This window comes from Oncorhynchus mykiss, chromosome 11, assembly GCF_013265735.2.
Source record: "Oncorhynchus mykiss isolate Arlee chromosome 11, USDA_OmykA_1.1, whole genome shotgun sequence".
Lineage (NCBI taxonomy): Eukaryota > Metazoa > Chordata > Actinopteri > Salmoniformes > Salmonidae > Oncorhynchus > Oncorhynchus mykiss.
In genome coordinates, this window is record NC_048575.1 from 59818425 (window position 1) to 59831403 (window position 12979).

Genomic DNA, 12979 nt, shown 5'->3' on the forward strand with positions numbered 1-12979 from the left:
GACAGTGCATGTCAGAGCAAAAAAACAAGCCATGAGGTCAAAGAAATTGTCCGTAGAGCACCGAGACAGGATTGTGTCGAGCCACATATCTGGGAAAAGGTACCAAAACATTTCTGCAGCATTGAAGGTCCCCAAGAACACAGTGGCCTCCGTCATTCTTAAATGGAAGACATTTGGAACCACCAAGACTTTTCCTAGAGCTGGCCGCCCGGCCAAACCAAGCAATCGGGGGAGAAGGTCCTTGGTCAGGGAGATGGCCAAGAACCCGATGGTCACTCTGACGGAGCTCCAGAGTTCCTCTGTGGAGATGGGAGAACCTTCCAGAAGAACAACCATCTCTCCTTTATTCCACCAATCAGGCCTTTATGGTAGAGTGGCGAGACGGAAGCCACTCTCAGTAAAAGGCACATGACCACCCACTTGGAGTTTGCCAAAAAGGCACCTAAAGGACCATGAAAACCAAGATTGAACACTTTGGCCTGAATGCCAATCGTCACATTTGGAGGAAACCAGGCACAGCTCATCACCTGGCCAATACCATCCCTACGGTGAAGCATGATGGTGGCAGCATCATGCTGTGGGGATGTTTTTCAGTGGCAGGGACTGGGAGACTAGTCAGGATCGAGGGAAAGGTGAATGGAGCAAAGTACAGAGAGATCCTTGATGAAAACCTGCTGCAGAGCGCTCAGGACCTCAGACTGGGGCTAAGGTTCATCTTCCAACAGGACAATGACCCTAAGCACACAGCCAAGACAACGCAGGAGTGGCTTCGGGACAAGTCTCTGAATGTCCTTGAGTGGCCCAGCCAGAGTCTGGACTTGAACCCGATTGAACATCTCTGGAGACCTGAATATAGCTGTGCAAAGTTGCTCCCCATCAACCTGACAGAGCTTGAGGATCTGCAGAGAAGAATGGAAGAAACTCCCCAAATACAGATGTGCCAAGCATGTAGCGTCATACCCAAGAAGACTAGAGGCTGTAATTGCTGCCAAAGGTGCTTCAACAAAGTACTGAGTAAAAAGAGTCTGAATAATTATGAAAATTTGATATTTCAAAAACCTGTTTTTGCTTTGTCATTGAGGTATTGTGTGTAGATTGATGAGGAGAAAAAACAATTTAATCAATTTTAGAATAAGGCTGAAACGTAACAAAATGTGGAAAAAGTGAAGAGGTCTGAATACTTCCAAATGCACTGTACACTGCATATACACCTACACAAACACACACACACACACACACTTCTGCAGTCATCATATACTGCTGCTACTCTGTTCTTTATTTTACTCTTTATCATCTATCCTGATGCCTAGTCACTTTACCCTGCCTTCATTTGCATATCTACCTGAAATACTGTACCTCATACCCCTGCACATTGATCTGGTACTGGTATTCCCTGTCTGTATATTGCTCCATTCTTGTGTATTTTACTCCTCGAGTTACCATTTTTTACTATAATTTTTTTTTTTACTCTGCATCGTTGGGAAGGGCTCGTAAGCAAGCATTTCACAGTAAAGTCTACACCCATTGAAAATCGACGTATGTGACAAATAAGAATGTGATTTGATTTATCCCAGGCCAGATTCACATTTCAAGCCTAAATCAAAAATGAACATTTCCAAAAGGTAACAAAAATATCAAAATACAGTCAACTTGATAATTTACATTCTTACCAACCATGAAAGAAACCTGCTAAACATGTTTGAATTTACCACCTGAAAATTACTTACTTACTGGCTGTTTACTAGCTCAATAACAACATGTTCATCCATTATCTTTCAGCAGGATCAAGAAAATTTAAGCCATTAGACAGTCATGGTCAAGGTGGGTAGCCCACGTCAAGAACTAGGGCATGTCAGTATGTCTACTATTGCTCTCTTTCTCAGATTCATTGGTTTAGAGAGAAGCACTTCTCCATGCCTGTCGGATCTGTTTCCATGGAGTCCCGAGAATGGAGGCAGTGATGAAGAAAAACACCAAGATGAGGCCCTTGGCCAGAGACAGGGAGTACGACTCACCTGGAGATAGAGGGGTGTAGGGAAAGAGTTAATCCTACTGTCATCATCCATTTAGCATATTTAATTAGTCACATTTTGGGACAGCAGAGTCTCACCTGTATAATACCTGGTGAGGGGGAAGGCAAGCTGGGGCCAGCACACATCGTTCCTGTCGCAGTCATACTCAGTAAAGTTAATCTGAAACCTGAAGGAGACCAGGGCAGAACCACATCAGAGTTTTATTCACTGCACTTACCAACTGTTCAACATCGTCAGGAAATCTTATACTGAGGCTATATTTAAATTCTCAGGCCTTTAGCCTTTCAGACTCACCTGGTTTTGGGTGGTCCTGTGTTGATGGAGATATCAGTGAAGGTGATGGAAGAGGTGACAGGGAAAGTCTGAATCCCAGTCGGCTCCAGACAGGGGTCACCCCCTCCACACTCAAACTTCCAAGTGGACACATGGTCACTGTGGAGAGGCAACACTCACATCAGAGACAGTGGAGTAAACAAGGAGGACTTTATTCAATCACACATCCAATCAATGCATTGTAATGGGCCCGTCCTGAGTATGAACAGAAGGTCAGCACAGACAGAAAGGAAAGATGTTTGTGATGGCAATGGACAGTGTTGTAGGCTGTTACCACATACCTGACTTCCACTGCTTGTATCTCCCGCTGAGGCAACCCCCCCACCACCTCTGTCACAATGCTCCTAACGTGGATGTGCCGGTGGGAGGGAATCCCAGAACATATTCCAATACCACCACCCACAGGCTGGTTGGAGTTCAGTTCTACAACTGTTGGTTATTCAGTGTGTTGGATACAGAAGTGCAATTGAAGCAAGCAACAAAGCCAAAATAATGAATTAATAGGGTGAATATTTTGGCTAATATTTAGATGAATTTAACAGTTAAAGTTTGAAAGGTTTCTACTCACAGCTAATGTTCAACCAGTCAGTCAGGTTCAGAACATCTGGGTCTCCATTCCTCGCTATGTGTGTTGCTGTGCTCAGTGCCCTCTGAAGAGAGGCCACATTCTGACTAGCAGAGGTAAAAAAAAGAAAAAAAAGGAGGTCAAACATTTTACAGGAGACATGGATCCTTTCCATTTGCAGGCATGCAGCTGTAATTTGATCAACTCCAGAAATGCTATTTATCTGTGTGTGTGTGTTTCAAGTTTCTAAGTTGTATTATCGCATGCACAGTATGTGTAAAACAGTACGGGACACACTCTTTTTACACGACTTCGATACAAAGATTTTCGTAGCAGGTTAGGAGAGCATTTTCGCTAACCCTAACCCTTTTCTTAACCTTAACCTCAGTCTCCTAACCTGCTACGAAAAAGTCGGTGTCGAAGTGGCGTGAAAATAGTTTTTTTGTGTATCCAGTGACTCACCTAAGCAGGCTACATTGGGTCAGGTTCTGTAGGCTCACAGGTAACAGACATCCTGCAGTTGAATTCTCCCCAAATAGTACTATTCTCCCCTCAGAGGCACACAGTCCACTGCTTACTGAAAACAGAAATAGAAAAACATGAATACACATACACTAACAGGCCACAAGCCATCCAACAGCTGTAACTGCTGGTTCTCACAATAGTCTAATCAAAGTGCCTAAGCTAAAATATGTAATATATTTTTGATGTGTAGAGTTAAATAATTGAGACCTTTCAAAGCCGTTGATTTTTCAGTGCACTATCCATGGTACAAATACGACCGTTACCTGGCTTCCAAAGATTGACTGGGGTCCTCTGTATGACTGTTCCATTCCCCAAGGTGTCCACAATCCCACCAATCACAGGCCTGCCCACCTGGTAACCTGAGAGATTACACAAGGCTTTGTCTGTAAATCAGTGAAACTAGTCTCATCTTTTTATGTTGCACATTAAGATCCCCATTATGAAACGCTTAGAAAAAGTGTATTAGGTTGCACAAACCTGGGTTCCCCGAGTTGGGCTGAGCCAAAGCATCTCCATTCAGAAACACAACTGAATAGCTGGCTGTCAAACCCACTGTGAGAAACACATAAAAGCAGGACAATTATCTGTTAAATCATTAACAAACACAACGTCAGCGTTGATAAGGATAATTAATGATACTACAAATACCCAGTAATGCCCAGCATGTAAAAACTAAACAAAAGAGGCCCTTACCACTAGCAGAAAGGACATTCCCAAGTATGCGGGTTAGTGTGATATTTGTGAGACCATTCCCTTTCCAGAAGAATTTGTAATTTAAGGCCAAGGTCACATTTTCACACAGCAGTCTGCCATCTTCAGCCACAGGACTCGCGACAAAGGGCCTCAGATCAACAGCCATTTTATCTGTGACATCCACTGTGACCACACCTGAAATGTTTCCCCAATGACCACACAAAGCAAATCAAATCAATCAGAAAAAGTTGAAAAAGTAAGTAATTGTTCTGATCATAGAGAGAGAGAGAGAGTACCCCCTTGGCCATCCCTGACTTGCACCCTCAGCTCAGTTGGTGTCGTCTGTAAGGGGGGTCCAGTTGGGCAGGAAAGGAGACGGGTCACACACTGCGCTTGGAAGTTTTTCAAAAATGCCACAGGGGCATTATCTACACACTGGCCAACCAGGGAGTTCTGAGGAATTAAGACATAAATTAGACATATCAGATGGCATAGACGACAAAACACTTTGCTTTGAGCCACAGAGACTTCTGACTGTACATTTACAAACACACAGTTTAAACACAGAGAGAGAGAGAGAGAGAGAGAGAGAGAGAGAGATTCAGACACACAAGTCTAACCTGAGGAATGGTGAAATACTGATCACTTATGGTGAAAATGGGATCCCCCTGCTGGTAGATATGTGTGGGCAGTGGAGCTGACAGCACTGGCTTTTGGAAAGATGGCCTGGGCTTTGGTGTGCTGGAGCACATATAGAAGAAGGCATAACACATATTAGGTTGATGCAGTAAAGGAGATATAGCAAAAACAAAAACTATATCAATTAAGATTGAAGTCTATGTTTATCAAGACAAAACTGTCTTAAGGAAATAGACGGCGCCTCACATTGTGTCCCCTTCATAAAAGAGTCCAAGGAAGGGATTGTTTTCAGGCAGGGAGATGACACAGAGAAATGGAAACCAATCAGGGGCATTTTCAGCAGACTGTGCAATGCACAGGTAATCAGGAACTGGAGAAACTTCCCCTCCAAAGGGCCCCGAAAGACACTGGCCCTGAAACAGCTTCAGGGCTTCAGGGGAACAGTCCTGGGGGAGACACATGACAGAAACACCATTACCTGATGGACAGACAAACATAATCAAAATGTCTACTCTAGCCACAGAGCAAGCAGATTAGTACGTGTAAAGATGGATGTAAATACCTTGTCACAGCAGCATCGCACATCACAGGCTCCCACAGTGAGGTCGCAGGAACAGGAGCCCAGGGGCCGGTACACTTGGTTGGGAATTACTGTTTTGTTGTCTGACAAAAATAAAAAAGCACTATTAATAAAGGGGGACAACCAGACAAACAAAATATCTCTTGGATTGATTAAAGATACCTACTTTAAAAAGAGCCAGACTTACCAGACACAGGTTCAGTGGGAAACACCTGGGCATAGATTCTAGCCTGGATTAGCAGTGAAGCCTGCGATGTGTTCCCCAGACAGGCAGACACACGTAGAGTCTCCAGCACACACAGTGGCTCAGGACAGCAGTCTGTGTCATTATTATTACCACACAGGAGCAGGCTGCGGTTCAGACTCAGCTGCACTCGCACTGTAGTCTGACACACAGGGAAAGAGAGAGGTTGCAGGGAGACAGCAATTAAGTGGCAAGAGTAATTTCCATGAAGAAAGTTCTGAATGGTGTCAATCATTTGGTGTCTTTGTGTGCAGACAAGACTATTTGGTTGCTAACAAAATATTTTATGTAAACTTAAACCATGAAAAATCAGCCCACTTGTGTGGTATGTGGTGCTGCTAAAAGGCCCGGTAGAGGTAGCAGTCATTTTTGGTAGCAGTGGTCAGGGGGGAGGGACTCACAGTGCCATCCGTTTTGTCACTAAAGCACCTTATACCACCCACCACTGCGACTTGTATGCTCTAGTCGGCTGGCCCTCGCTACATATTCGTCGCCAGACCCACTGGCTCCAGGTCATCTACAAGTCCATGCTAGGTAAAGCTCCGCCTTATCTCAGCTCACTGGTCACGATGGCAACACCCATCCGTAGCACTCGCTCCAGCAGGTGTATCTCACTGATCATCCCTAAAGCCAACACCTCATTTGGCCGCCTTTCGTTCCAGTACTCTGCTGCCTGTGACTGGAACGAATTGCAAAAATCGCTGAAGTTGGAGACTTTTATCTCCCTCACCAACTTCAAACATCAGCTATCTGAGCAGCTAACCGATCGCTGCAGCTGTACATAGTCTATTGGTAAATAGCCCACCCATTTTCACCTACCTCATCCCCATACTGTTTTTATTTATTTATTTTTCTGCTCTTTTGCACACCAATATCTCTACCTGTACATGACCATCTGATCATTTATCACTCCAGTGTTAATCTGCAAAATTTTAATTATTCGCCTACCTCATGCCTTTTGCACACATTGTATATAGACTCCCCCCTTTGTTTTTCTACTGTGTTATTGACTTGTTAATTGTTTACTCCATGTGTAACTCTGTGTTGTCTGCTCATACTGCTATGCTTTATCTTGGCCAGGTCGCAGTTGCAAATGAGAACTTGTTCTCAACTAGCCTACCTGGTTAAATAAAGGTGAAATAAAAATAAAATAAATAAATAAACTCTGTCGTGCTAAAAAAACAGCTCCTGATAAGAGCAGTATGTCACACACTTACCTTGCCCACCAACTCCTGTGTGAGAACCCACTGTGTCAGATCTTCTGAGCATGATGGGGGTGGAAGGCGACCTGTCAAAATGAATCCACAAAATGCATGTCATTGCTTACAAAACCCATGCCATGGACAATGACAAGTGCTCACTGACAACACCATACAAGTAGCTTATTTACCTGGGGGATTGGAGCGCGATAGAGAGCTCAGGGTCAGGGATATGCCAGATGTGTTTCCAAGCAAGAAAGCAGCCAATCTAGGTCCAGATGTGACGAGATACGACGGCTGAAAAACTAGAAAAGGGATTGCTGCTTGATGTTAGCCAGGTAACGTTAGCTAGCTAAAGTTAGCTAGCCTTAGTTCCACACATCATGTTAGTTGATTGATTGATGGAAAAAGTATGAGAGTTGAATGACTTACCGACATTGCTCTTTGCATCCGTAATCAAAACAATCAGAAGAATGTATGCACATCGACATAGAACACGCGCAGAAAGTATATTAGCCATCGCAGATAATATCGGTTCACCAGGGAGTCGCCATTTTTACGAAGTGTTGTAGAGATGTCTAGCTATGGCAACGACATATCAACCAATCACAGCTTATACGATGACTTATTCTCTCGTGCTCCATAGAGGCCATGCCACTGTTCAGACAGTCAACAGCGACGCTTGTGGAGCCGAGTGTGTACTATATAAACAGACAAATAATCATGCAACTGTTAAAGAACGCTAACTTCTTGAAACCAACATGCAACATTATATATAATCTCTGCATGCACTCGAATTAATTTGCAACACAACATGAAAACAAAAGCATAATGTTGCAAAGATGATCTGCTGAGCCAATGTATAATCCTATACACTAGATGGCGGCAATTCATCAGCTCCAATAGTATAGTTAAAATTACAAGGAAAAACACGAGAAAGGAAGCAAAAGCCTTAGGAATTAGCAAACAATGGTGCCTGTTGGATCAGTCGAAGATCAAATGAAAGCTGTACTAGACTGTCTGGTCACTGAGGATAAAATACCCATAGATGCCAGCACTACTTTGAACCTCTTCATAAACAACCTTGACGAGTGCTCAAGGTAAATCTGGTTGGGAAGTGCCTAATGTGAATAAAAAATATAAAAAATAAGTGCCTAATGTGTTTTCTCTGGCAGTTGTAGGGAAGAGCATGTGTAGCCTCACCTGTATTTGAATGATGTACTACTGCTTCTGCCAAAATATCTGGGATTTTGTGGCACAGGCAGTATGTGGTAGTGCAATGACTGGAACGAACTGCAAAAATCACTGAAGCTGGAGACTCATATCTCCCTCACTAACTTTAAGCACCAGCTGTCAGAGCAGCTCACAGATCACTGCACCTGTACATAGCCCATCTGTAAACAGCCCATCCAACTACCTCATCCCCATACTGTATTTATTTATCTTGCTCCTTTGCACCCCAGTATCTCTACTTGCACATTAATCTTCTGCACATCTATCACTCCAGTGTTTAATTGCTATATTGTAATTATTTCGCCACCATGGCCTATTTATTGCCTTACCTCCCTTATCTTACCTCATTTGCACACACTGTATACATACTTTTTCTATTGTATTATTGACTGTATGTTTGTTAATTCCATGTGTAACTCTGTTGTTGTACGTGTCCAACTGTTTTGCTTTATCTTGGCCAGGTCGCAGTTGTAAATGAGAACTTGTTCTCAACTAGCCTACCTGGTTAAATAAAGGTCAAATAAAATAAATACATTTTTACCCCTTAACCACAAGGTTGCTGCTTCAAGCTCTGCAATGACTGTTCTCATTCAATCACTACGTTGGTGGCAGCAGTGGTATATTCTCTGCGGTCTCTGAGTGACTGGTTCAAGCCCACCACTGACTGTTCCTACCATCTTGTTACACATACATTGTTTGCCGTTTGTGTCACTGTCTCTTGATGGCATCACATATTGTCCCCACACCAGATACAAACATACACAGACACACACAAACAACGACTACATCTCATCTGCCCAGTCCTGCATTCTCACACCCCCATCCCTAGTGCCTGCATTATTATTATATATTTTTCTACCTTTATTTAACTAGGCAATTATTGATTTTCACATGGCCTTAAATTGTACCAATTTGTTTTTCTCGGTCGCCCATGCTATTTCAATAATAAATCATTTGAGTTTCCATGGTGATGTTTTCAATGATCAGTATTAACTCATTTGCTATCCTGAATATGTGTTTGATCATGTCATTACAGATGTTTCAACATCTGGCGAAAGTCAACCACCTTTTGGTTCTTAGAGAGATCCAACCCTGTTTGTCCACTATAGTGGAAAATTACAACTCTTATTGTTCTAAAAAATAATCCATGGTTAGAAGTAGTCTTTAGCAATGCAGTAATGTTTCAGCAGCTTTCCTTTTCAGACTTCCACAGAGGTCATCATTTTTGTCTTCTGTTTGAGTGTGAGTGGCATTGTCAATATGAACAGTGATCTTGTTGGCCTCGTTTTAAGTTCCATGTTATATCATACCCGCAAGACATGCTAACCTCTCACTATTACAATAACAGGGGAGGTTAGCATTTTTGGGGGGGATATGATATTTATGTCTGTGTAACTCTCTCACTCATTATAATTATTTACGATTCATTCAGGATTATCTGTAATAATGGTAGCATCCACATTAATGTAAAAGTGTTTAGAAATATTCTTATTTACAATAAAAGTGACTCCAAAATGACACAATACATTATGTACTATTCATTTCTATTGGGCACAAAATAATCTGAAATATAACCTAAACAAACAGCAAATGCATCCAACAAGTTTGTAGTCACAAGTTTGATGTAGTCATTGCGTGCTATGAATATGGGACCAAATGCTTAACTTTTGACTACTTTAATACACATACAGTTGAAGTCAGAAGTTTACATACACTTTAGCCAAATATATTTCAACTCAGTTTTTCACAATTCCTGACATTTGATCCCAGTAAAAATGTACTGTTTTAGGTCAGTTAGGATCACCACTTTATTGTAAGAAAGTGAAATGTCAAAATAATAGTGGAGAGAAGGATTTATTTCAGCTTTTATTTCTTTCATCACATTCCCAGTAGGTCAGAGGTTTACATAGACTCAATTAATATTTGGTAGCATTGCCTTTAAATTGTTTTAACTTGGGTCAAATGTTTCGGGTAGCCTTCCACAAGTTTCCCACAATAAGTTGGATGAATTTTGGCCCATACCTCCTGACAGAGCTGGTGTGGGCCTCCTGTTTTAGGCCTCCTTGCTCGCACATGCTTTATTAGTTCTGCCCACACATTTTCTATAGGTTTGAGGTCAGGGCTTTGTGATGGCCACTCCAATACCTTGACTTTGTTGTCCTTAAGCCATTTTGCCACAACTTTGGAAGTATGCTTGGGGTCATTGTCCATTTGGAAAACCCATTTGCATCCAAGCTTTAACTTCCTGCCTGATGTCTTAGATGTTGCTTCAGTAAATGCACATAATTTTCCTTCCTCATGAAGCCATCTATTTTGTGAAGTGCACCAGTCCCTCCTGCAGCAAACCACCCCCACAACATGATGCTGCCACCCCCGTGCTTCACGGTTGGGATGGTGTTCTTCGGCTTACAAGCCTCACAATTTTTCCTCCGGACATAACAATGTATGGGATGTACAGCATCATTCTCTGACAATTCATATCTAATTTACATTCAACAATCATGTTGCGTGCATATTTAGTTAGTATGGTTAAACCGTGTGTGTGCTAAACTGCTAACTGGTTTTCTCTCCAGGGCATAGAGGTGTTGCAGTCTCGCTGTACGTCAATGACCCGGCAGGCGGCAGGACTGCCAATGCTCATCCTGTGAGTGGTGTCAGCAGAGGAGGCCAGTAAGGCTCTGTCCCTCCTGGCCCACAGCATACACACCCTTCTGGGCACAGCCAGAGCCCCTCTGCCCCAGGACTGGGACAAGACACTGGTCCTGCCACAGGTAACACACATCATCAATGCACCAAACATAAGTTAGCCAGATATACAGTGCCTTCAGAAAGTATTCATACCTCTTGACTTATTCCACATCTTGTTATGTTACTGCCTCAATTCAAAATGGATAGAATTTTTTTTTTACCAATCTACACACCCTTACCAATGTACTTGCAATTATTCTCGAATGAGCGGCAGTTCATGTGCGAAGGATTAGCATTTCAAAGTATATGATTATAGACTGTGTAATGAATCCATTTTGTCTATCCCGCTCTCTCTCAGTCCACACCCCCTTCCCTTTGTCCACCTAGCCGTCATATCGGTTTAGCCCACTAGGGAATCTTCCCTATCATTGTTAGTAACCAATATCTACTGTTTGTTTGTTTATGTGTTTCTGTGATTATTTAGTTAGTTAGTAAATAAATGATTAAGCCAATTGGTGTATAGAGGATTTATAGTAAAAGCTGGGTTCGTGCAGATAACCAATAATTTACAACGTTCAGATGAGACTGACGTGAGGTAAAGAATAATTAATTAATAGAAGACTAATTAATCAGATATTAAAATATCTGAACAGTTATATTCAGAAAAGTATAACTTTGTAATCTGAAGATTTTCCGTGGTGCCCCGACTTTCTAGTTAATTAAATGTACATGATTAGTTTAATCACGTAATAATAATTAGAGAATTGATTTGATAAAAAGTCTTCATCTTTAATGATGCCAAAGACATGACACCACTATGCTCAAAGGGTTATTATTTTTACCTGTCTATCAATAGGTGCCCTTTGTGAGCTATTGGAAAATCTTCCTGGTCTTTGGGGTTGAATCTGTGTTTAAAATTCACTGCTCGACTGAGGGACCTTATAGATACTTTTATGTGTGGGGAACAGAGATGAGGTAGTCATTAAAAAATGCTGTTAAACACTATTATTGGACACAGATTGAGTCCGTGCAACGTATTATGTCACTTGTTTGCATATTTTTACTTTTTAACTTATTTTGGCTAATCGTAACAAAGGAGTTGAATACTTATTCACTCAAGGCTTTTCATTTTTTATTAATTAGTAAAAAATAAAAATAAAACATCATTCCAGTTTGACATTATGGGATATTGCGTGTAGGCCAGTGACAAAATATCTAAATTTAATACATTGTAAATTCAGGCGGCAACACAAAATGTGGAAAAAATCAAGAGGGTATGAATACTTTCTGAAGGCACTGTACCTGCACGTTACCTACCACCAACACAGATGAGATGCACAGCCATAGGGATACTCAAGTACAGCATTCTGTCTAATGTTGGCTTTCCCCCTCCTCTCCCCCAGGTGTGTGCAGTCAACACCCTACAGGCCCTGGTACGGGGCTCTGGGCTGAGGGTAGTTGTGCTGCAGTTTACCCAGGCTGTGGCAATGCTGTCCCTGACCCTTCTCAGCTCCCACTGCTGGACCATGAGGAATGCTGCGCTACTGTAAGACCTCCTCTCCTCTCACAACTGTAATGCACACACACAGAGTAAAATCTCACATTTCAGTGTAATTTGTATTGTCTTAAACTGACCAAATCAAAAATGTAATTATATAGACCGGGCAAAAATCTATTAGGCCCACTTGAGTGGTCTGCTCCAATTTGTTTCATGTAGCTGTCAGACATGCATGTTAAATTATTGATTTGTTATTGTGCGCCCTCTGACTGAACTCTTTCCCATGCACAGGCGCTCTGTGCTCCAAGATGCTGGGTCAGTGCTCTGGGGGTGAGGAGGACTCCACCCAGCATGTCATGTCTCCCCTCCTGCCTTCTTCACCCAGTACCCTGCCTTGCAGCCCTTCCTCCTGGGGGAGTTGAGGGGGGCGGCAGGGAACTTACACGGCCCCTAGAGGAGGCCTGGCTCCGCCTGTACCCCTCCCTCTACCCTGAGAGGGGTCCGAGACCAAACAGGGTGATTACTGTTTTCATGTCATTATTACATTTCCTCAAAGAGACAAGCAAAATGATCCCTACTCAATGAAACAGGTGATTATGTACACTACTGTTCAAAAGTTTGGGGTCACTTATAAATGTCATTGTTTTTGAAAGAAAATCCATTTTTTGTCCATTACAATAACATCAAATTGATCAGAAATACAGTGTAGACGTTGTTAATGTTGTAAATGACTATTGTAGCTGGAAACG

The 12979-nt window shown here is 42.3% G+C and overlaps 1 protein-coding gene across 2 annotated transcripts; it reads right to left on the reverse strand.

Annotated features, from left to right (window-relative positions):
* Nucleotides 1–1242: 1242 nt before the first annotated feature.
* tctn2 (tectonic family member 2) lies at nt 1243–7398 on the reverse strand. Of its 2 annotated transcripts, none has more exons than XM_021621656.2 (17): nt 7244–7398; nt 7003–7116; nt 6830–6900; nt 5556–5754; nt 5351–5451; nt 5035–5234; nt 4770–4890; nt 4446–4602; nt 4150–4344; nt 3934–4008; nt 3720–3815; nt 3394–3508; nt 2935–3038; nt 2648–2795; nt 2328–2465; nt 2111–2199; nt 1243–2015 (listed from the first exon to the last, which is right to left on the reverse strand). In XM_021621656.2, the coding sequence occupies exons 1-17, from the start codon at nt 7329–7331 to the stop codon at nt 1894–1896; spliced, it is 2133 nt and encodes a 710-aa protein (XP_021477331.2). In that variant the 5' UTR covers nt 7332–7398; the 3' UTR covers nt 1243–1893. The 2 variants fall into 2 exon arrangements, with proteins under 2 accessions (XP_021477331.2, XP_021477330.2); XM_021621655.2 differs by having other exon boundaries at nt 7003–7131.
* Nucleotides 7399–12979: the final 5581 nt, after the last annotated feature.